Raw genomic sequence first — 23,089 nt, 5'->3', positions numbered from 1 at the left:
CTGGCAGATGTTCACTTTTAGCTTAGATCCAGTTCCCACTGTGGATAGAAATGCTTACTTTTACTTTTGGTGCAACCCTGATTTGCCCGTTGTATCTTTTTGTAAATGAGGTCAACAGTATCGGCTCTGAAATAACACAGAGGGTGTCTGGTACAGTCACCGCCCAGTAGCTGTAGCTCCTCGTGATCTCTAGGCTGCCGAGAGTCCCCTGTGGTTTTCAAGGAAGAAGATCACTCTAACACTGTCTTCTTCCCATGTTGAGGATCAATGTAAATTTTATGAGAAGAGAAACCATAGATTTGGGATCTTTTGTCCATGTTGATATTAAAATATTAACATTAAAATTAATGTCAGTTTTTCCATTTGTAAAACGGGGACAAGAAAGCAAGCATTTTCTCTAAAGAAACATTTTAGTGAACTCCTTTAAAAATCACGTCAGCTTACCAAAAACTTTCTGTTCTTTTAAGAAGAGGAACTCTCCACATTTAATGACACTCCTAAAAGGGAGGTTGGCAACAAGTTTAATATTTCTTATTCCAGACCATTAATTTGATTGTTGTAAAATTATTTCTGCAGGTCTAAGCGGAATACTGGTAATGAAATAGGAACAGGGCTCTTTGAAATTAGCCATATCCAGATCTAAAACTCAGCTTCACAGACTGTTTGGTGATCGTCTCACTTCAAAACCAATCTATAACTAGTTGGGTCACCTGGGGCCTGTTATTTTTCTGTGCCTTTGTATACTCCTTTGGAAGTTGAAAGTGATGAATATACCATATAATATTGTGTGGAAGGTTAAGCAAAAGACTGTATATGAAGTATGCTTGATGCAGATAAATATTATTCTGGCTTCATTATTGTTGTTTGTAACCATGTGACAGAACAAGGCATTAGATTGGAAATACTCACCATCAATGTGTGTAGCTTACGGTAGATGCTTGGGCTTCAGGAAAATATTTGCTAGTCCTTTCTGCCTTGAAAGGAAAATATAATCTGACTCAAGAGGTAGAACAGATACGTAAGAGGGTGCCTGACAGTGTGGGGTCCAAGTGTCAAATAAGTGAAAGGAACTGCAAGGATGATTAAGCTCATGAACATCAAGGAGGCCCTGCCAATCAATGACGGAGGTGGAAGAGAGGTTCTGTGGAACGGGAGGGACTTAAAATGCCTAAAGAAAAGACAGGATGGGCAAAGTGTGGAGAGAAGAGAGACCAGCAAGTGGGGTCCTAGAATGAATCTGGGTGGAGCATGGGCCTCCTCATGAGGGGAACGATGGCTGGTGGGCAGTTAACTCAGGAGAGAAGTGGGTTCTGAGTTAGAGGTGGGTAGGGTTAAGATGCTTGAAGTCTTGAATGCTTGGCTAAGAAATGTTGCAGTGTGTGTGTGTGTGTGTGTGTGTGTGTGCGCGCATATGAGAAACGAGGTAGGATAGGGCATGAATACTAGCGATGGTAGTAGTAACTGAGGTAAATTGAGTGTATTTTCTCTTTATAAATAAGCTTGCAGAAAGCCAACCTGTTTGTTACATAAAAATACTATATACTTTTATAGTATAGTATATAGTAAATAGTAAATAGTATAGTATATAATATTATGTATATACTACATACATAAAAATACTATAGGAGCAAATGCTAAGTGATTCTCCTCTCAGTGGGAGAAAACTCAGGGTGGTATAGGATTGTACATCCAAATTAAAATTTGAAATAATGGACATTAATTTGTAGGCATTTATAGATGGTAAATACTTTTATATGGAAGTTCTCATTTATGAGATAGAGATTATTGTCATCCTCCAATGCAGGTTAAAAAACAAAAAATAAAACCTCCTGGGAATCGTGAAGAACTTACCAGCTCTTCTCCATATTAATTCTATCCTCCCCACCACACCACACTGTGAAGTTACTATTATTGGTAACTTGAAAGAAGATCCCACACCTTACTCGTCATTGTCTCCCTAACATTGAGCCTGAAATGCTCAGTCATTATTCGTTGATTGCCTGCTTGTGGCTAGAGACCAAACTTTGGGAAAAATAGTTACTCTTATGGGGATAAAAATTTATTTTCATCTGTGTCTGTCTATGCTTTTGTGTCTGGTCTTGCTCAGACAGAGGAAATTCACCTTGTAGAAGAGTTGCTTCTTACTAGACCATAGTTAGCAGAGTTTTGAAGTCTTGTTTTTCTGTCCCAGCTACTCTGCCTCATTGCTGCTTTCTCGTCTGTCTTCTACTTTGGAGGTTGTTGATCCGTTTCCCACAGTCTGTACTTGTCTGCCTCTGCCTCCTTATATGTATGAGAATCTACTTCTGTCCCTTTCTCCTTCCCTAACCTCCTCCTCATCCCATCTCTCCATCTCTCTCCCCTGCCTGATTCCCGCCCTCTTCTTTCTCATTTCCCTTCTCTCCTTCCCATCCTTCTTCCCTCTCTCTTTCAAGTCTCATCTCCCACCCTTACCACAGTCTACTGCAGTTAGGGTGCAGTCTCTGGCCACTGGGGCTTCAGGAAGAGCCCCTGGAGGAGGGCATGGCAACCCACTCCAGTATTCTTGCCTGGAGAATCCCCATGGACGGAGGAGCCTGGCAGACTACAGTCCATAGGGTCACAAAGAATCAGACAGGGCTGAAGTGACTTAGCACACATGCACTCTGAGCACTGATGACAATTTTTCTCCAAGCCCTTCTAGTGACAGGGGCAGCTGCTATCTCTGCATCCTTCTATGGCAGGGCTCTGGTGTGTGATACCTGCATCTCCCTAGACTACTCTGGTGTAACAAGAGTTCCTGAGCAAGCAGCTTCAATGATAGGGCCTGTAAGAATCTGCCTAAGAATTAACCATGCATTAAGAAGGTAGCATAGCAGAGGGGGACTGAGAGACAACCTGTACAAATTTATTCAGCACCTAATGTTGACTTTACTTATTAAAATGACAATGCAATAAAGTCTTAGACTAGAACTGATCCAGAAAATTAAATTTATAAAATAATTACTGACTTACAAGGCTTTAGAAGCCAGCGTGGATCCTGATCTTCCTGATTTCGTGAACTGTGCCTAAAACTGGGTCACATCTCATAAGTCAAGCTGTGTAAAATAGTAGATATCCAGATTGGACTTCACAATTTATAAGATCCTGGTGGTCACCAAGACTGAATATGGAACATATTTTTTGTGAGGAGCAGGGTAACTGAGTCAGTGATTTCCATTTTGAATGAGTTTTAAGCTGTGTGCCTTCCGCCTCCTCTTCTGTTGGAATAGGTTGGACTCAAAGCTGCCTTAGTCTGATACCATAAATAAGTAGCATGTCATCACTTTTATTCCATAAATAAAACAAATTTTTGTTTATCGTCTTTGTAGGTGGTGGTGGGAAGGAGAGGGTGTAGAAAGGACATGAAGTCTATTTGAAGTAAATCAGGTCTTTGTACCAAAGATCTCTGGAGTTTATGGAAGCATTTATTTATTTATTTTCTGGAAAACTTAGCTGAGAAATAAGAATTAGCTAAATGTTAATAAGTTTACTGACCAGAACAATACAGCAAGTTTACAGTGCTACATGAGTCAGTGAATTTCACCTAGCTTTGTACAAACTAGTTTTCCAGAGTCATTTCTATAAACTTAATTTTAAAAGGTAACTTAATGAGATAAAAATCATCTAGAGGTAATGTCTGAAGGAATATTTAATATTCATTTATCTTCAAGTAGAAAATATACTGAAAGAAGTTGCAGTTAAATTGATTTATCAAAAGGAAAAGCATGTGGTTGTTTAAAACAATGAACAAAGAATTTTAAAACAACTTGAATTACAGAGTACTTAAAAGTACAAAGGATGAGTGATTTAAGTATATTAGCTGTGTGTATTAGCTGGTCTTCAGGGGAAAACTAGTATTTCAATCCACACAGTACCTAAATAGATTATATTTGTGTTAAGACTTGTTTATTTGGTCTGAGAAATAGAATAATCTGGCTCTTCATCTAATATTACCAAAAAGAGACCACAATCCACAACTTGAGGCCTTATATAAATTATAAATTTAATATGTGAGTTCTGATGCAGGCAAGAAGGCTGGCCAGGCTTATCAGCAATCATTTTCCTATTCTTTTGGTCACTTCAGCTATGAAAAACTAAAATTTTAATCATAAATGTGAATATATTTTACTTAATCAGTTAAAAGAAGATTTAGTCTTTTTTCAGGTTGTGTTGTCGTTTGTGTCAAATATACACAGTAGAGTTTAAATAAGAGCTATAATCTTAAAGCTTTGTACCTTGTATAATTGTTAAACTCATGATCCTCTTATCATTAATTGGTCTGAAAATGCCATTAAAAATTCTGCAGAGATTTAAAGACTCTGCTAAAAATAATGTTCACAGGGGAAGGTATTTGTTCTGTGAATAACTTTTTTCCCTTGAGACTGCAAATCCATTGTCGTTAACTCTCATTAGACAATCTTTGGCAGTGAGTGAACAATCTCTCTGCCTTGTGTCTCACTCTGGTTGATTTTCTAGGTTTGTCCTTGTCTAAGTAGGTGGCAGAAAGGAACAGGGAGAGCAGCCATCCCAGCATTAGGAATGAACGTGTGCTTGTTTATTGATGGTTCAGTAAGGGAGCCCTAGGAGGTGTCGCTTTCATTTCATTAAAAAAAATTTAACGGTGGTCTAAGCACCATCCCACATTCTGCTGAAAGACTGTTTAATAACACTGAAGCTCCTGCTTTTAGTCCAGGAAATCAGTTAATATCTTACTATTTAAATCCCAAATTTGAATGATAAGACTGAATTCCAATTTATTAACTAAATCGTAAATTCACCTTTAGTGCTATTATTATCTTGACATTTAATTGTTGAAACAAAAAGCTAAAGATCAATTTTTGAGTTATTGAGAAATAAAGTTGGTACACTCTTTACATTCACTACTATATTTCAGTGTTTAATTTCTGAATGTGAAGATGATAATCTTTTTTTTCCTTTCTAATAAAATAACAACAAATGAAAAGTGCTACTCCAAATATACTTTAAATCCAAAATATTTTGTTTGTGACAATTAAGGTCAGCTGTGAAGAGCAGCTGATTTTTGTTGTTGTTGCTGCTGTTTTGTGGACACAGTGGAAGGAATAATAAGCCCCTGCACCCGTCCTCCCTGTTTGCTGGCTCTCTGATGACAAACGGCAGATATGTGGTGAGCACATACCTCATTTACATCACATGCATAATGTACTCTATCTGGGATATTAGCTTCTCAGGGTTGGCAGTGTCGCCTAACACACACGGTGATCAGCACATTTCTTGAGGCTGCAATAATCAGAGGAATACAGCAGTGATGTGGGAACTAGAGGAAATAACATGGCATGATGATGTCCCCATCACTGTTCTGTTGTCATCCTTCCTAACCAGTTTGCTCTCCTTTAGAGCCTAACAAAAGGGTCATGAATTTAATAGAGTAAGACATGGAACTGGTTGCAAGAATAATATGTCTATTTCTGAGCTCCACTTTCAGAGGAAAGGGGAAAATATTGACTACACAGGGGACAAATTGCCCTGAAAGCTTTGTGGTGTACGCATGTGCTTATGTAATCTTCAAACAAGACGTGCAGTTTTTCACAAATGTGTCAGGCCTCATTTAATCTCAACTAAGCATATAAAAACCAAAAGTCAGATATAGGAAATTAACTAAATTTTCAAAAATCTGCAAAACATACGTTTCTAATAAAATATCATCTGTTATATTAATAGCATGCTGTTTACAACATTTATTCTTAGCATGTTAACCTCTTCATGGTTTTCACACATTTAATAAAAGATAACAGTCTCATAGCAGTTTTCACCCATTTGTTCAAGACTTTAGCAAGAGTTCATTCCTGCAAGTATTTTACAAAGCAGTTTGCATGTTCCTGTTCTATAACTATTTGCAATATTCCCAAGTAACTCTTACACATGAGTTCAATAAATAATTGGAAGCCCAGATGTTTGAAACGGATATAGCAGATACACTGTATTTTCAATACAGCTACTTTCCTTTTGTCCTCTCATCAACTTCACAGCATTGCACCCTGCCATCTTCAGTTCTCTTCTAATTAAACCTGGATGAGCATTTGGCATGTATGTGTTCTCACTCATGCCCCTCTCAAATGCATCATATGGAGGCATCCTATGTTACTGTTGCTGACTTGAGACATTCCAAGGAGGAATTCTACTTCTTCAGACTGAACTGCAGCATTCTTTGCCTCTTCAGTTCACCTCCTGATAAGAGACATGATATGAGACATGATTTGCCACTTCACATAGCAAATGACTAGAAATCTGTGTACACTCCCTTCTTAGACCGAGCCTCACTCATTTCTGTGTCCTTTTCTAGCACCATTAAGCTAAACCAGGCTCCTATTTGGTGTTGATAAATAACTGGAAAAATATTAGGTACTAGTAAAAACTAAGAAAGTTCTTGAAATTGGTTTTAAAACTTAACTCTCTAATTTTCAAGAACTGAAAGAAACGAGGAAAATTCTAATTTCATTTACAACAGCTTTAGGTTATTAAATTTTTTCTACTACATCTCTCTCCCTAAGCAGTTTTTCAGTGTATAGCTAAAAATGACTTTTTCTAACTTACATGTCTGGGTTTCTTCCTCTTTGAAATATTTGCACCAATTCCTGAAAAATGCTGTGACATTATTAAAGAAAAGTTGTTACTGTATTTTTTTTTAAGAGATAGAAGAGTATTACAGCTACATTTGGGAATTTTTAATTTGTATCTTATTTAGTCTGGTGTGCAGTGTGACACCAGTTAATTGTATGTTACTTTGTAGTAACTACATGTTAACTCTGTTGGAAGTAATGGTAATTATACTGTAATTGATATCAGTTCTCCCACATCTTTGGAAAACCATACAATTAACACCTACTGCCACAGTCGGGCACTCTCTTTTGTCCTTTGTAATGCTGCCATGTTGGAGTACTGTTTAGAATAGAATCCTAAATATTTTCTTCTTCTTTAAACTCATTTTAAAAATTCCAATTCTAAAAAAATTTTCAAGAAATGAAGCATAGTTTCTAAATTTTAATTTTGCTTAATCTTGAAGAAAACTTCTTTCACAAATAATCAGACTGTCTTGGGTTATTTTTATTCTTTATTCAACAAGATGTTTGTGTCTTCAGGGGACTTTATTAGTAATTTTTGTTTCCTAAAAGGGGATACTAATAGAATGTGCAAAATCTTGACGTTAAGGAGTTAGTTTTTTCTGAAAAGAGGCCCTCTTCTTACCAGCGATCTTTGTATTTATGTTACTTTGCATTGAGACAAAAATGGATGTATTCTGTGCTAGTGCCACCGTGATGAATATCAAACTAGAGACATATTCATGCCAAATTTAGATGAAACATTTTCCTTTGATTTTACTTTCCCCTTTGCCTTTCCCTTCCTTGAGGTCCCTTCCCTTTATCACTTTTGCATGGTGGAGATGGAATTTCAGAAATAGCAAATAAATGCTTTCTGGCTAAGTGTGACCATGGTTTGGTAGGTTTGTTTGACAAATGGATTATCTTTTGAGCAATTTTGTTGAGAATATGAATAATTGCTTAATATTTTTTTATGACATGCAAAGTGATTTTACTAATGTGTATTCCAGTGTGGGTCTCAGGAGTAAAAGAGCTGAGTATCATAGAATTATAAGATTTCAGAGCTGGAAGAAACCATACAGATAAGTTGGTTCAGCTCCCTCATTTTACAGGTAAATTAACCAGGAGCTAGTCTAGTTTGTAAAGAGCACTTGAAACGCACAATAGTTCAGTGGAAGCAACAGGAGATTGGGAGTCTGTAGGCTAAGTGGTGTGAGGCTAAGAGGTGTGTCCTGGATCTGTTACCTGTCAGCTGCAGGATTTGGGGTAAGCATTCTCTGCTTCTTGGGCTCTGTGCTCTCTGCATGAAGAGGTCTTTACATTATATTTCCTTCCAGCACTAAAGCTTTTCCATACCCCCTATTTTTCTTTTTAAGATATGTGTTTTTTTTGTAGAACACATATTTCTTTAAATTATAGGAAAACCTCTTAGGAAATGTGATATATTTATATATCTCATAAATCAAAACAAATACATGGTGGTAATACCTTACATTTTTCCATTTTTTGTGTTTATGTTTCTGAGGGAAAATTTTTTAAATTTATCAGTTTGTGAGCTAAAATTGAAATAGAAAGTATATTTTTGAAGAAAATATTCTTTCTTGGTTTATATAGCTTTGATGTCTTTAACTTGAATAAACTGCACCTGTGTTTCCACAAACAATTTTAAAAAGTACACATTGTAAATTGAGTAGGTATTTGAAATCAAGACCTAGATTTGAAGAAATAAAATTCCCAAGATAATTTTCTGGACAAAGACATTTGCTTAGCTAGTCATTCATTTTATTGTGATACTCTTTATTCATGTGATAAATGTTAGTACAATAAATTCTCACTGGTGATTTAAGTGGAGATAAAATTCTCCAGTTTTTAAATCATGTATTTGATTTTAATAGAAGTTTGTATGATTTTACAATGGAACTTTTTGTGAACTTGTTACTGAAACAAATAGTTAATCAGAGAATATTCAGGAAAAAAATATGTATCATGTTCTGTATAGGAATAAAAAGTTGGAAATCACATATAAGTAGGAGTTGGGCTACCACACAACTGGATTTGCTTAAATCTGAACACTTTATAACTCTACTTGGGAGTTGCAAACTTATAAATAACCTTGCAATTGGTTAAAACCATATTAGAACCATATGAATGAGACAGAAAGCATAGGCAATATAATCCTGATGAAACTAATTTAACTCAGTGGCTCCCAAGCCTAAAACGATCTCATGTCTTCAGAGTTAATGCTACTTTGTCATCTATCATCTGATGATCAGTGACAAGAGTCTAAGTGTATGTTACAGGAGATATACAGGATACTGTCCTTGCCAGGGGTGTGGAGAGAGAACTTGCTTAGCTTGGTTACTCTTCAAATCCTGAGGGGAATTTGCATATATCATTTGAGAATATTTTTGAAAGCTCCATAAAACATATCCACAAGAAGTTCTGCAGACACTAGCCCATTTCAGCAGGCATGTGCTACATGCTTCTGTGCTCATAGGATACAATCCTAGCTGGAGATAGAGAGAATCAAGAGCTGCTTTCCCTCCTCCAAGGAACTTACTGTCCAGTGGCATGTATGAGCCTCCTGACAGGTGACCTGAACTTGGTCAGTCTTTACTGATTCTCTGTCTTGGCTCAAGTATGAGTTTCTGGAGTTTTGAAAACTTTTCTCCCTTTAGGGGACAACTTTCACTTTTGATGAATTCTAGCTAGCTAGCTCTAGCTGTCAAAAGATAGAATCACTATTAGATCCTAATGGCAAAAACTTCCAGAGAATTGTTTCTGAGGCTAGTAGGATCTCATGTCTAAAACTGGTTGCCTTGTTACTTTGATACAAGAGGCAGATGTCGCCACTGTATTATTTCTAGTTTGCTGGGGCTTCCATAACAAAATACCACAGATTGGGTGGCTCAAACCACAGATATTTTTCCCTAACAATTCTGGAGTCTAGGAGTCCAAGATCAAGACTCTGGAAGAATTGTTTTCTCCTGAGGCCTCTCTCCTTTGCTTGCAGATGGCCGTCTTCTCACCGTATCCTCACATGGTCTTTCCTCTGTGATCACACATCTCTGGTGTCTTTCTCTATATCCTAATCTACACCTTTTATAGGGACATTAATCAAATGGGATTAGGCCCACCCTAATGGCCTCATTTCGGAGAAGGCAATGACACCCCACTCCAGTACTCTTGCCTGGAACATCCCATGGACGGAGGAGCCTGGTGGGCTGCAGTCCATGGGGTCGCAAAGAGTCGGACATGACTGAGCGACTTCACTTTCACGCATTGGAGAAGGAAATGGCAACCCACTCCAGTATTCTTGCCTGGAGAATCCCAGGGACGGGGGAGCCTGGTGGGCTGCTGTCTATGGGGTCGCACAGAGTCAGACACGACTGCAGTGACTTAGCAGCAATGGCCTCATTTTAATTTAATTACCTCTTTAAAGCCCCTATCTCTAAACATGGGTCACATTCTGAAGTACTTGGGGTTAAGGCTTCAACACATGAATTTTAAGAGAACACAGTTCAGCCCTTAGCCACCTTTGCTTAGCTTGGCCATTCCCAAACTCTTGTGAAATTATTTTTCTTTTATGATTACAATACCTAAAGAACCCCCTTGGTCAAATTCTTTATGTCTTTCTTTATGTAGCTTCATTTGGATTATCTTCCCTAGAGGTTTTCTTGTTTCTCTAGAAGATTTAAACTGAAATTAGTATGATTTTTACTTAACGGTTTATTCTATTGTATTCTCATAAAAGTATTGACGTTATGAATTAACTCCAAGAATGAATTGTTAATGATGGATTGCTCAGAAATGGAAGACTGTAAGAAGAATGTTTGGAAATGGTTGTTACTGAGATTTTAGGGAAGATTTTTGCAGAGCCCTTTTGAATAGTGATAGCTAGGCAGATTTCCTATATTTCAGCAGTAAGCCTGCCCTGACCAGATCACTTGATTGTTCAACTGACTTACATATCTTCCTTTGTATTTATGTACCTTTTAATCATCTCTGTCTCACTATTTTCAAAAAAGATCTGAAAATAATTTAATTTTAAAGTAAAATAAAAATGAAAAATGAGAAACAGTTTAGCATTATTAGGATTTAGCAACCAACCAAAGTGCCTAGTATGTGCCAACATCATGAGAGGCTCTGAGGCTATAGTTAATAAGATATGGACACCACATCTTAAGAAGTATGCTGGGAAGACATGTAAACAGACATATAAACCAATAATTATAATGCATTTTTCTATAAACATAGTGTGGTGATGGAACAAAATAGGGGAGCTGGTAGAAGGCAGTCAACGAAGGATTTTATCCAGAAGAAATGCTTTAATTAGGCCTAGAGTAGACTAATTATGATGTCATCCATAAAGAAAGGGCATTCTGTTAATAGAAGAGGGAATGGTATATGCAAATATACAAGGGTAAAAAATATCGTAGCTTATTTAGGAAACTCCAAGAAATTCTGTCTTCTTGGAACAGAGGCAATAAACCAGAATGAGAAAGACATAAATCTGGTAGGAGAGCACCAGCCAGATCACATAAGGGTATATGAGCCACGCAGAGAAGTTTGGTTCTCCTCGTGTAGATAGATGGCTTCCCTGGAGGCTCAGATGGTAAAGGATCTGCCTGCAATGCAGGAGACGTGGGTTTGACCCCTGGGTTGGGAATCTCCCCTGGAGAAGGGAATGGCTACCCACTCCAGTATTCTTTCCTGGAGAATTCCATGGACAGAGGATACAATCCATGAGGTCACAGAGTCAGACAAGACTGAATGACTAACACAGCAAAAACATAGCATGTGGATAATGGGGAGTATTTGCAGGCTTATAAATAGAGGGAAAGAAGATCCAGGTACTACATAGTTCCTAAGGCTAAAACTTAGATTTAATTCTGAGATGCTTAGCAACCAAGACAAAAATGAAAGCATCTTTGGTTTTGTGGCTGTGTTGTTGACACAGGAGCATGGCTATCGGCCTCTAGATCAGGACACCATCTTCATTAGTGTTTAGCTTTGAAACATTTAGCAAACACTAATACTATATTTAAGAGAAGTGGATATTTTATGAGCTGCTTTATATTTGCAAAGCACTCACATGTATAATCTCTTATTTAATCATCACAACCCGGCCGCATGTGCATTTTCTATTCCATTTTACAAATGAGGAAACTGGCTCAGAGATATCACATAGTAATTAAGTTGTAGAGTTATTATTCTAAATTCACCTCAGCCCAAATACCTATCTAAATTTTGGTTAAGTGACTTAAAATATAAAAAAATTCCTTTTGAGCCTCTTCTCTCGCAAAACTGACAGCAATAATAATATTTTTCCTTGTAGTATCAGTGGGAGCATAAAAGGAAATACTCATTGCAAAGAGCCTTGCACTTAGTACATGATCAATAAGTGACACCCTTTCCTACTTCCACCCCAATCATATCCTAGAGAAGCAAACATGGTTGGAAAACTTAGGACTTAAATTATTCATGATTCCTAGCACAGCTTTGGTGTTAAGAGTATATTAAAAAGTAAAGAAATTAATAGTTTTAGCTGATGAAATGGTATTTAACAATGAGGTTCATTACCTCACTTCTAACAGCCAGAGTCTTTTTTTATTGTGATAACTGACTCTGGGACCATCAAAATAACCCTGTGAAAGTAAATCCCACTGGCTTCAAAATAACTGTTTCCAAAAAAAGAATCACCTTTTTGAAAGTACATGTGGTTACTTTCTAAAATAAAGCTTTCGTTTTCAGTCCTTCCTTAAATTACTGCATTTTAATAAAGGATGTAAAATAAATACTAATAAAGTGATTGCTTTTTAAGTCAATAAAAAGGAAATTACCTGTGTGCTTAAGTAGTGTGTCTTGAGAATCACATCATGGCCAGATATGTCCAGAGCTGGGAATTAGAGCAAGTCTTTCAGAGTAAGGCACAGACTTTCTCTCAACATTATATTTAGCATTGTCCTGTTTAAAAACAAACAGAAGACTTTTAAAATTTTCAAATGTATACTGTTTTTTAAGCCACACATTTGTGGTGGATATTATGCTCTTTTGCCAGTGTTTTGTAAAGATTTTGCAAAGATGTGTGTGTTAAGCTGCAGAAATTCCAAATCAGACTCAAAAACCTCTTTTTCATATTGTTGTATAATTAAATTGTATTCTTCTAGTGTATTCTTCTAAAATGGCTCACTTCCCGCTTTTACAAAATATTTATGGCATTTTCCTGTATTTCTTGTTTTGATGATTACTACCCAAAGAGACATCATTAATACAATGTGGAGGGTTGAACCTAAACATCTCTTACACAAACTTGAACTATTATAAAATTGATTCTTCTTGTTCTTTTTGAACACACTTGTACAAAGTGTTTTTGATTTATTTGGATTAATCAATTCTGTGGGCTTGCAAAAACCTGCAAATGTTTACGGACACTAACACTAAATGTTATGTAAGATGTATCAAAAAGGTAAGGTGCAAGACAGTCCCTGGCTTGAAAAATCTTTTGATGCTGTTGGGGAAGAGTTGGAGTACACATGATCCAAAGCTCAATTCTTTAATATAGCATGTAACTAGGAGCTAATTATATAGGGAAGGCTAGGGATTTTTGTGTATCAGAGAGTAGACACATCAGAGAGGTTATAGAGTTTATGAAGAAATTGGGCTTTGAAGGCTGAGGGATCAGTGCAAGAAGCTCTACAGAAGGAGAATCAACAAGCCTGGAAGATTAACTGGGCAGAGAGGGGCAAAGAAAGCAGTGAGACAAATAGTACTGAACAGTTTCTATTAATATAAACAGAGGATGGGAAAAGAGGAGTCATGTAAGGGGAAAACTCTTTCAGGGGAGTCTTTACTTTTGAAAAAGAGCTTTCCAGGATCAGACAGACACCAAAGCTTGGAGCTCAGATGAATGGGCAAACCCTTTTTGGGGGGCTAGTACTTATCAATTTAGAGCAGAAACTTTAAGGATAGATAATATCTCAGAATACTGTGGTGGCCTTCAGTTCAGTTCAGTCGCTCAGTTGTGTCTGACTCTTTGCGACCCCATGGACTGCAGACACCAGGCCTCCCTGTCCATCACCAACTCTTGGAGCTTGCTGAAACTCATGTCCATAGTGTCAGTGATGCCATCCAACCATCTCATCCTCTGTCGTCCCCTTCTCCTCCTGCCTTCAATCTTTCCCAGCATCAGGGTCATTTCCAGTGAGTCAGTTCTTTGCATCAAGTGGCCAAAGTATTGGAGCTTCAGCTTCAGCATCAGTCCTTCCAATGAATATTCAATTGATTTCCTTAGGATGGACTGGTTGGATCTCCTTGCAGTCCAAGTGACTCTCAAGAGTCTTCTCCAACACCACACTTCAAAAGCATCAATTCTTCAGCGCTCAGCTTTCTTTATGGTTCAACTCTCACATCCATACATGACCACTGGGAAAACCATGGCTTTGACTAGGCAGACCTTCGTTGGCAAAGTAATGCCTCTGTTTTTTAATATGCTGTCTAGGTTTGTCATAGCTTTTCTTCCAAGGAGTAGGCGTCTTTTAATTTCATGGCTGCAATCACCATCTGCAGTGATTTTGGAGCCCCCCAAAATAAAGTCTGTCACTATTTCCATTGTTTCCCCATCTATTTGCCAGGAAGTAATGGGACCAGATGCCATGATCTTAGTTTTCTGAATGTTGAGTTTTAAGCCAACTTTTTCACTCTCCTCTTTCACTTTCATCAAGAGGCTCTTAAGTTCTTCTTAGCTTTCTGCCATAAGGGTGGTGTCATCTGCATATCTGAAGTTTATTTCTCCCAGAAATCTTGATTCCAGCTTGTGCTTCATCCAACCCAGCATTTCTCATGATGTACTCTGCATATAAGTTAAATAAGCAAGAAAATAAACAGCCTTGATGTTCTCCTTTTCCTATTTGGAACCAGTCTGTTGTTCCACGTCCACTTCTAACTGTTGCTTCTTGACCTGCATACAGATTTCTCAGGAGGCAGGTCAGGAGGTATTTCCATATCTTTAAGAATTTTCCACACTTTTTTGTGATCCACACAGTCAAAGACTTTGGCATAGTCAATAAAGCAGAAGTAGATGTTTTTCTGGAACTCTCTTGCTTTTTCGATGATCTGATGGATTTTGGCAATTTGATCTCTGGTTCTTCTGCCTTTTCTAAATCCAGCTTGAACATCTGGAAGTTCACAGTTCACATACTGTTGAAGCCTGACTTGAAGAATTTTGAGCATTACTTTGCTAGTGTGTGAGATGAATGCAATTGTTCAGTAGTTTGAGCATTCTTTGGCATTGCCTTTCTTTGGGATTGGAATGAAAACAGTGGCCACTGCTGAGTTTTCCAAATTTACTGGCATATTAAGTGCACTTTCACAGCATCAGGCCTTAGAGAATTTCTATTTATAATGCATGTATTTGTTATTTCTCTTAGAAAACTGCTTCAGGAGTACACAGAAAGATGGCTAGTAACCCTGTAGTATTAATTTTCTCTGCAAAAGTCCTTATTATCACAAATTTGAATGGTTTTAAAGATTCTTTAGTATTTAAATATTTATTTTAAGATATGTCAGCAAAATTTTTATTAAAAAATATTCATACCAAAATCCCTATGTAAGAGATTGATTCTAAATTTGTGAGTACATGAGCATAGAATTTTCTGTTTGCTGTCTTCTAAATACAGAAGTATAATATATATAATGTGCATGTATTATTATAAAATATTTGTATAAAATATATATACAAATATTCTATGAACAGAGCATCTGAAGGCTAGTGTAAAGTATACTAATTATAATGTAACTTACATGTGAAAGTAACATGATATTATTTTTTACCCATTTTATCTGCAGTGTTAAGTAATGGCCTCTTAGGTGTGTGTTCTGTGCCTGTTACGGATGACCTTGTATTCATATATTCTTTGTAAAAGAGCTTTGAATACAGCTTGGTAAAGTGCCTCTCATTTCAACCATTGGAATAAAATGCATCACATCATTGTCCAGCCATGTCTGCCTGTCAAATGAAATATTATTTGTAAGGCAACAAACAAAAAGCCTCTCTCAGCATGTGCAGTTTTACACTTCGGTTTGTGGAAAGGAGGACCGTGTTGAAATCATTTGAGGTGTGGTACATGGTGGTCAGTCTCAAAAATCCAATGGGAGGATGCCCCGTACACCGTTACCTTTCACGTGTTGTTTTTCAGGAGACGGCTGAAATCAGTCATCTTGCATCTGGTTTGAAAAAGGCTTGTCTCGCTGGCAAGCAAACTGTTATTTAAGTATACAATCCACTCTACTACTGAAACAGTTTTGCCAAACTTATCCAAGTATTCTCACATGCTTAAAGATGGTATAAATATCATTTATTGCTAGCAGTTTTCTTCAGACTATATGGAATGTCTTCCTGCTGCCTGATCTAAGTGTCCCAGTTTACATTATGGCCTTTACTGCCTCTGTTTGATGGAGTGATCAGTAAAAATTTAATGACACTATAAAATAATAAAAATGTCATTAATTTACCACGGATCTTGGATGCAGTGGTTGTAAAGTTACATTAATAAACAGAATATTTTTTACAACAAAAAGCATTGTTACGTGGGAACGTATAAATAACACACATAAATTTAAGAGCAATTTTACTGTTAGCACACACATTATTATGGAATAGCCAATAAGTGTATAAAACATAGTATATAAAATTTTATTAAAATATACTGTGCACATCAAAAATTCAGCTTTTATCTAAGTGCAAAGAAAAGCCATTATTGTGTGCTTACTGTTTCATTGCTGTTCTTTCCCCATATCACAATTTTACATTTGTTGCCAGTAAGAGGAAGTTGATTTTTTTTTCCCCTAGATGAAAACAAACCTCTTATTTTTAGCTACCCCAAATTCATTCTCTCTCTCCACCGATGCAAAGACAGAATTGATCAATCTTGCTATGGTAGGAAGGGAAAAGTTGCTAATTTAATGCAAAGTTAAAAATAATGCCTGAGGAGTTGAATGGTTTGTTCAGTGACTCTAGAAATAAGGGATAATAATGCAGCAGTCTATCTGTCATCAGTGAGGCTGCCCCATCATTGACTCTGATAATATGTGAAGATGATGGATGCTACCGTCTTGTGGCTTGTAACATTTAACATTCATCAGCTCTCACTAAAGGGGGCTTTATCATTTAAATATCTTTATTTAATATGCAACATCTACCTCATACATCATAATTTCAAAGCACTTAGAGAGCCAACAGTCCTACAACACAGCAGAGCTGACTTTAATTTTTTTCAATAACTTTTATGTTGCCTGCATGTTTGTGACTGACAATGCATAAGTAAGTGTCTGATCATATCGCTGCATGTAAAATGCACATTTCACTGTCATCATGAAGACTGGGGATTTTTCCTGCCTGGGGGGTTGAGATTAAAATTAGCATTGAGGTGTTTTGTTTATACCTCCAGAATATCTACTTGGGAACTATATACCTCATGGAAACTAGTTCAAGTGTACGGAAAACTTAGAGTTAAGTGCTTGCCACCCATCGTCTGTATTTCCATATGGGGACATACCCATTGGTTCTTAATGGCCAGAAGTTGAGGGCCTCTTGGAGCTAAAGAATCTTTAAACTTCTCTCTGTGCCCATGTCCACATCCTGTATTTACTAGGCTCATGTTCAACCTCACTGGTAAAATCTTTGCTTAGCTCAGCTGCCCTGAGCTAACTTGTAGACATCAGACCCTCTTATCTTATGGTTATGTGGCTGGCAAATAAATATTCTGAGCTATTCTTTGAAGAAAAGAAGGAAATCTTCTGGGAGACTAGGTAGAAATTTATATGAAAGGGCATGGCTTTGCAGGGTCCTTCTTTAATCTCAAACACAAATGCTTAATATTACCAAATATAAAATGCAGCCCACTGCCCAAAACAATTTTTATCATTGATTTGTTTTCTGCCTATTTAACAAGCATTTCATGGGATATTCTTCCTTGACTTCTACTCTGTCAAAATATTGATATTTTATAAGGAAACTATCTCTGCTGTAGATTTTTTTTTCAATGAAGTCAGAAAAATGTATGACTTCAAAGACACTGAGAATGTGTTGCTGAATGTTCTGAATGTTTTTTGTTATGATTAAAAACAAGCTGATACTACTGAATTGTGAGTGCACTTCATTTTTTATAAAAGAAAAGATATTATCATCATGTAAGCTTTGTTGTCTTAGGATTTTACAAACCATGGCATGTAATTTTCCCTCTTCTCCTTCCTTGTCAAAATATTGATATTCTTTCAGGAACTTTATTATTTTATTTTTTTTTACTGAGAATATTTTCCGGTAAAATCAAAGAGAATGAATGACTAGAAAGATACTTGAAATATGCATATTGATAGGTAGCATGATCTGTTGATTTTCAGAGAAAGTTGCTTTTCCCCCCATGAAAATACAGCTAAAGGTTGTTCTTCCAAGAAGATTGCAGGTGTCACATCAAAACTCCTTTTGCATTTAACATAGGGAAAGCATTCACATGCAAATATTTGAAATGCGAAACAATGTGATAAAACAAAGGTTGAATATTTTGCTGTCCCTGGTACTCCTCATCTTCACTTTCTTTTGCTTCACATCATGACAACCAAAAGTGCTACTCAGTAATCAAAATTGGCTGATTAAAAGCAGCTGTCCTCCCTGCAACAACGTGTGCAACTCCCGCACGGCTTGTGGTTGCTTTTGTTGTGGCCTGCATCTGGATAACTTGTTCTTGTGTTGTCACATAAGAAGATATTGGGGAACCATACTTAATTTACTTTTTATTTTCACTTTTTTTAAAAAAAATAAGTGTCATGTTTCAGAGGTTTCCCCACATCCTGCTTTTGTTAACTAGTTAGTATTACCCAGTTGGGGAAATTCATGATTATAATTTTGTTGCCATCTTTTATAGAAATGGTGCTAGATTAAAGCAAGGTTTATACTGTATTTTCTTCCAACACAGATTTCAACTTTACATGATGAAGGGGAACTGGAAGACTTCCTGCACAATTTGACTGATGGGAATTAATTATAGAAATATAATGATATTCAAAAATAATCATATTAGAAAGCACAAATGTAGTGAGGCTGTACAAATGAGGCACAGCCTCTATCAAGTAATTGTATGTTTGCTCTTTAAGAATATTTCCAAGTTTCTAAACATCTTACAGAAGAGAACACTTAGAATGCTTCCATCTAATGCCGAACATGCTCAGTACAGAACTAGGTCATTGAACAATAGACTGAACAGCAATCAGCACTCTACTGCTGCATAATGCATTAAGTATAACATGCAGAAACCATTCCCGGAGCTGGAAGCTGCTATTTCATGTCTGTAAATTCAAGCTGACATGACATTTAATATTGTTTCATAGTAATGAACAACAAGGTTTCATTCATTCATAAGCACAACACAAAGCCAAGTTTGAGTCTGGAGAGAAACAAGGAGGGGAGAAGGAGACACGTGCTGTTTTTCGGCAGACAAGAACACCATGTTAAGGCTGGTCAATGAGCTCTCTGCTACTGATCCAGAGAGCAACAGAAGGAGAGTTCATGGTGATGCTTCAGACTACTGCGCCTAGAAGGACAGGTTAACAAGTAAAACACCTTTGGGTTTTCCTAGTATAATGGTAGAAGTGTTTCACTTTCCCGACTCAAGGGCTGGCCGGGAGTGATGTCCTGCTTCTCACTTACCAGGAAGTTACAGTTCAAGCTCCTAAACAAAATATAGCATCAGTGCCATCATCTAGTCTGCCTACTTTGAAATATTTGTTTTTGAAATCTTCTTGCCTAAAATTCTGATTTGTATTTTTCCAGGAGTACCAATGCAAGCTATGATCTCTAAATGGGAAAATTCCCCTCCCCATTGAATAACGATATATTCTAATGGAAATGGCTGTTTCAGATTTTGTGCTTTTGGCTCACACCTTTCAGTTGCATTCCTTTTAGATTACTGGAACAAATCCAACAGAGAGAAGATGTGCAGTACAGCCCTGGCAGTTTTCCTGCCACAGATGTCCTTTCCTTAGAGCTACTATGGTTGAGGTGTTGTCAGCAGTGTTGGTTCCACAAACAGGCTTCAGTGGAATCTTCCTGAAAGATTTTCTGAGTTCCAGTTGGTCAGAAATGATGTTTGTAAATTCAAGTTTCATCCATTAAGCAAGATAGAAATTGGAAGGAAAAAGTGGCTGCTTTGGAAGCTAGAATAAGTCTCTGGTTATCCTTTCCTCTAGGAAAGAACGCGCTTTGAAAATTTGGGGCCCCAGTTAACAGGAAAGTCAAGTGAAGATGGAAAGCTGGGCCCAGGTGTCATCGATCTTACCCGGCCAGAAGATGCAGAGGGTGAGTGGCTTTTCTGTAGCTCTTTTCTGCGGCTCTGTGTCTCTAGAGGTGTGCCCGAGTTAGATATAGGATCTTTATAGTCTTTCTTGGAAGTAACCAGATCAATTTTCTTGGCAAAACAGAAGAAATGTTAGTCTTCATTGTGTGTTACAGTTGAGGAATTTGAAATTCAACTAGATCCTGTTACTGAACACATAGCAAAAAGAACTTTCTACATTCCATTGAACAATAAAATTCTGTCTTTCAACCACCTCAAGACATCCTTATTTATTTATTTTTTTTAGGGACAAACTTACAAAGAAGGATTTTTTTTTTTTAACCCCCGTACAAGTGATTCCCAGGTGCAGTCAAACCCTTCTGGAAACTAAATGATAGTATGAAGCAGATCTGGTGTAAAATTAATAATTGCTCGGGCAAGGCCCAGCCTGTGTCTGGATACTAAGCGTTATAAAGTCTTTTGAAAGTCTGGATGATAAAAACCAGCTTTACTATCAGTGTGTTTATCCCCAGCAGTATCAATGCCTGTCCGCTCCTCTTTCCTTTTTGTTTGTTTGTTTTAAATGCACAAGCAGCGAATCAGCAGAAATTGCTCCCCAGAGGCTGGGTACAATTTATGAGTTAGGTCAGCACTTCAGTAGTAATGTTGCCTGGTTATTTACTGTGTCATCACAGAGTAGGGACTGGTTTTCCCTTTAGCTGTGCCTTTGGCAGAATCCCTCCCACCAGTCAGGGAAGATTAATTTGTTCTCTTCAAAGTAACACAATACTTCACCCATCTTGGGTCCCAGCTAAAGTCCTTTAGCTTGAGGGGAAGAATCTTACTGTTATCCCTTTTACTGGTATGATTTCTTCCAGGACCCTAATCCCTTGAAATTGTATAAAGACTTTTCATAGCAGCATCTGAACTAGGCATGGCTTTTAGTGATGGTTGGAGCCATCCTAGGCAGTTCAGAAATCCCTGGCATCACTAAGGGATGGGTAGTATCAGACATTAAGAAGCACTTCAGAGAGTTTTCAGAAGACAAGTTCTTCATACCAATAGGAGAGACTAATATTTAATGGAAGTCCTGGGGACAAGGTGTTAAACCCTGATTGGTTTGTGCATGTGTGAGAACAGGGAAGGAAGAGGAGGAGGAGCAAGAGCAGAAAAGGAGGAATAAAGAGGACTCAAAAGCAGAAATCACTCACTGTCTTTCATGGAAAATGTGTACTGAGAGCACAGTGACACTGACATTTTTATAGACACTTTACCGCCCCACCCTATAAGGACTAAGGTGGTGTGGTTTAGGGAGTCAGTTATTCAGGTGTGGCCCATCTCAATTTTGTTGGAAGATGGTACTGTAGAGTACCTAATTTTTGACAAGACACAATGAAATAATACTTTCAGTCACTTTGGAGTATTCAGTCTGTTCTTTTTTTTTTTTTGGTAGACTAGGAGTTAGAGAATTCTACCACCTTATCCTTGTTCTGAGTTTTCTTAATGTCATTCATCTTTCTTCACTTAGTGTCTTAACCGTGTGGTTGGTCAGTTGGTTGGTTGTGTCCGACTCTTTATGACCCCGTGGACTGCAGCATACCTGGTGTCCCTTCTTAACGGTACAACAGGTATAAAGTCATTTGCCTCTCAGTAATGCTAATAATCTAATTGATGATATCATATGCTTGGTAAGTTAAAAATCATAGTCAGAGTTATTAACCATTATGAAAAGAAAAAATAAAAGGCCTAACTCTAGAGAAACATATTATATAGAAGCTTCTTTGGAGCTTCCATTCAGTTCAAACACAGATTGTTTGGATTCAAGCTAATTTCCTAATTACTATGCTTTTTTTAAGCAAACATTTATGAAGCATTTATATTCCAGAGAACGTGCTAAGCTTTTAACCCATATTTTCTCATTTAAATCATATACACCTATGTAAAGAAGGTATTTTTTTCCCATTTTACAGATGAGAAGATTAAGGCTGAGAATAGTTAAGTAACTTGCCGCAGGTCATGTAGGTTGTAAGGGCAGAGGTGAGAGTTGATCCTAGGCAGACTGACTCCAGAACCCAAGCCATAAAGTACTGTGCTATCCTGCACCCCTTGTATATACAGATACATAAGTGGTGCCTTCATTTTTCTGAACAAACTCCTTGTGACCTTCCTCAGTAAGGCCCATTTCCTCTCCCCTAAATATAGCAAGTCATGCCATGCACCCGCTCTCGTGTTACTCTGTCACACATAACAGCAATGCCTGATGAGTGTAATAGTAGAAGGCCTGTAGTGGCCCAGGAGCTTAAGGAGCGTGTGAAAACCTCCCTTCAGAAGCTTGCCCAGAGTTGCCATTGAGACCTCGTGTGCTTTTGGGGGACTGTGAGTTCATGAATGGAGTCAAGTTACCTGCTCTAATACCGACTGAAGTGGAGCGCCTTTGTGAGGACTGCTGGGATGGGTAGCAGCCTTCTGCTGACTTCAGGATATTTCCTGGCATCTGTTCAAGCGTAAGCTGATTGCAAAGCCTGCTGGAGTTTCAGTTCATATTAAAGTCAGAGTAGATAACAGGTACACATAATACTTTCTCCACTACGCTAGTAAGAAGGAACTGAAGTGAAAGAATATTAAAAAATGTATTCACTCTTTCATTCAATCTTGGTTTAAAAACAAACAAACATTTCTTGAGTGCCTGTTCTGTGTGCCAGTCCCTGAACTAGGCACTGGATAAACCAAAGGAAGCAAAACAAATATGTTCCTGACCTCTTAGAACTTAAAGTATACTGAGGTAAGATGGAAGATTAAAAGGAAAAAGAATAGATAATAAGGCAGATATAATTATCACTGAGAAAAGTATTAAGAAGATCAAGACCTCTTTGTTCCCCACAGAGGTTCAGAGTGGAAGCTACTTAGGTAAGCTCCACTGGCAAGTGAGTTTTAAGCTCTGGCTCAGGATGTCATCCCTTCTTTGTCCACACATGATCTGGCTTTGAACAGTTGAGATATTTTTCCAGCTTTACTGAGATATAATTGACATATAACCTTGGTGCAAATTTAAGGTATAAACTGTGATGATTTGAAAATATATATATATATTGGGAATTGATTACCACAATGTTAGCACCTCTATACCTCACAAATTAGCTTTACTTGGTGAGAAAATTAAAA

General features: G+C 37.4%; 1 protein-coding gene across 24 annotated transcripts in view; it reads left to right on the top strand.

Annotated features, from left to right (window-relative positions):
* The window catches only part of SOX6 (SRY-box transcription factor 6), a 675,736-nt gene that overhangs the window by 606,770 nt on the left and 45,877 nt on the right, over positions 1-23,089 (top strand). For all 24 annotated transcript variants that reach the window (XM_065944087.1, XM_065944082.1, XM_065944088.1 and 21 more), the window contains one exon: positions 19,842-19,950. In XM_065944087.1, coding sequence (XP_065800159.1) covers positions 19,842-19,950 — 109 coding nt within the window. The remainder of the gene's footprint in view (positions 1-19,841; positions 19,951-23,089) is intronic.

Source organism: Muntiacus reevesi, chromosome 9, assembly GCF_963930625.1.
Source record: "Muntiacus reevesi chromosome 9, mMunRee1.1, whole genome shotgun sequence".
In the NCBI taxonomy this organism is placed as follows: Eukaryota; Metazoa; Chordata; class Mammalia; order Artiodactyla; family Cervidae; genus Muntiacus; species Muntiacus reevesi.
Note: the sequence above shows the minus strand (reverse complement) of the source record. Positions and strands in the feature narration are given on the sequence as shown.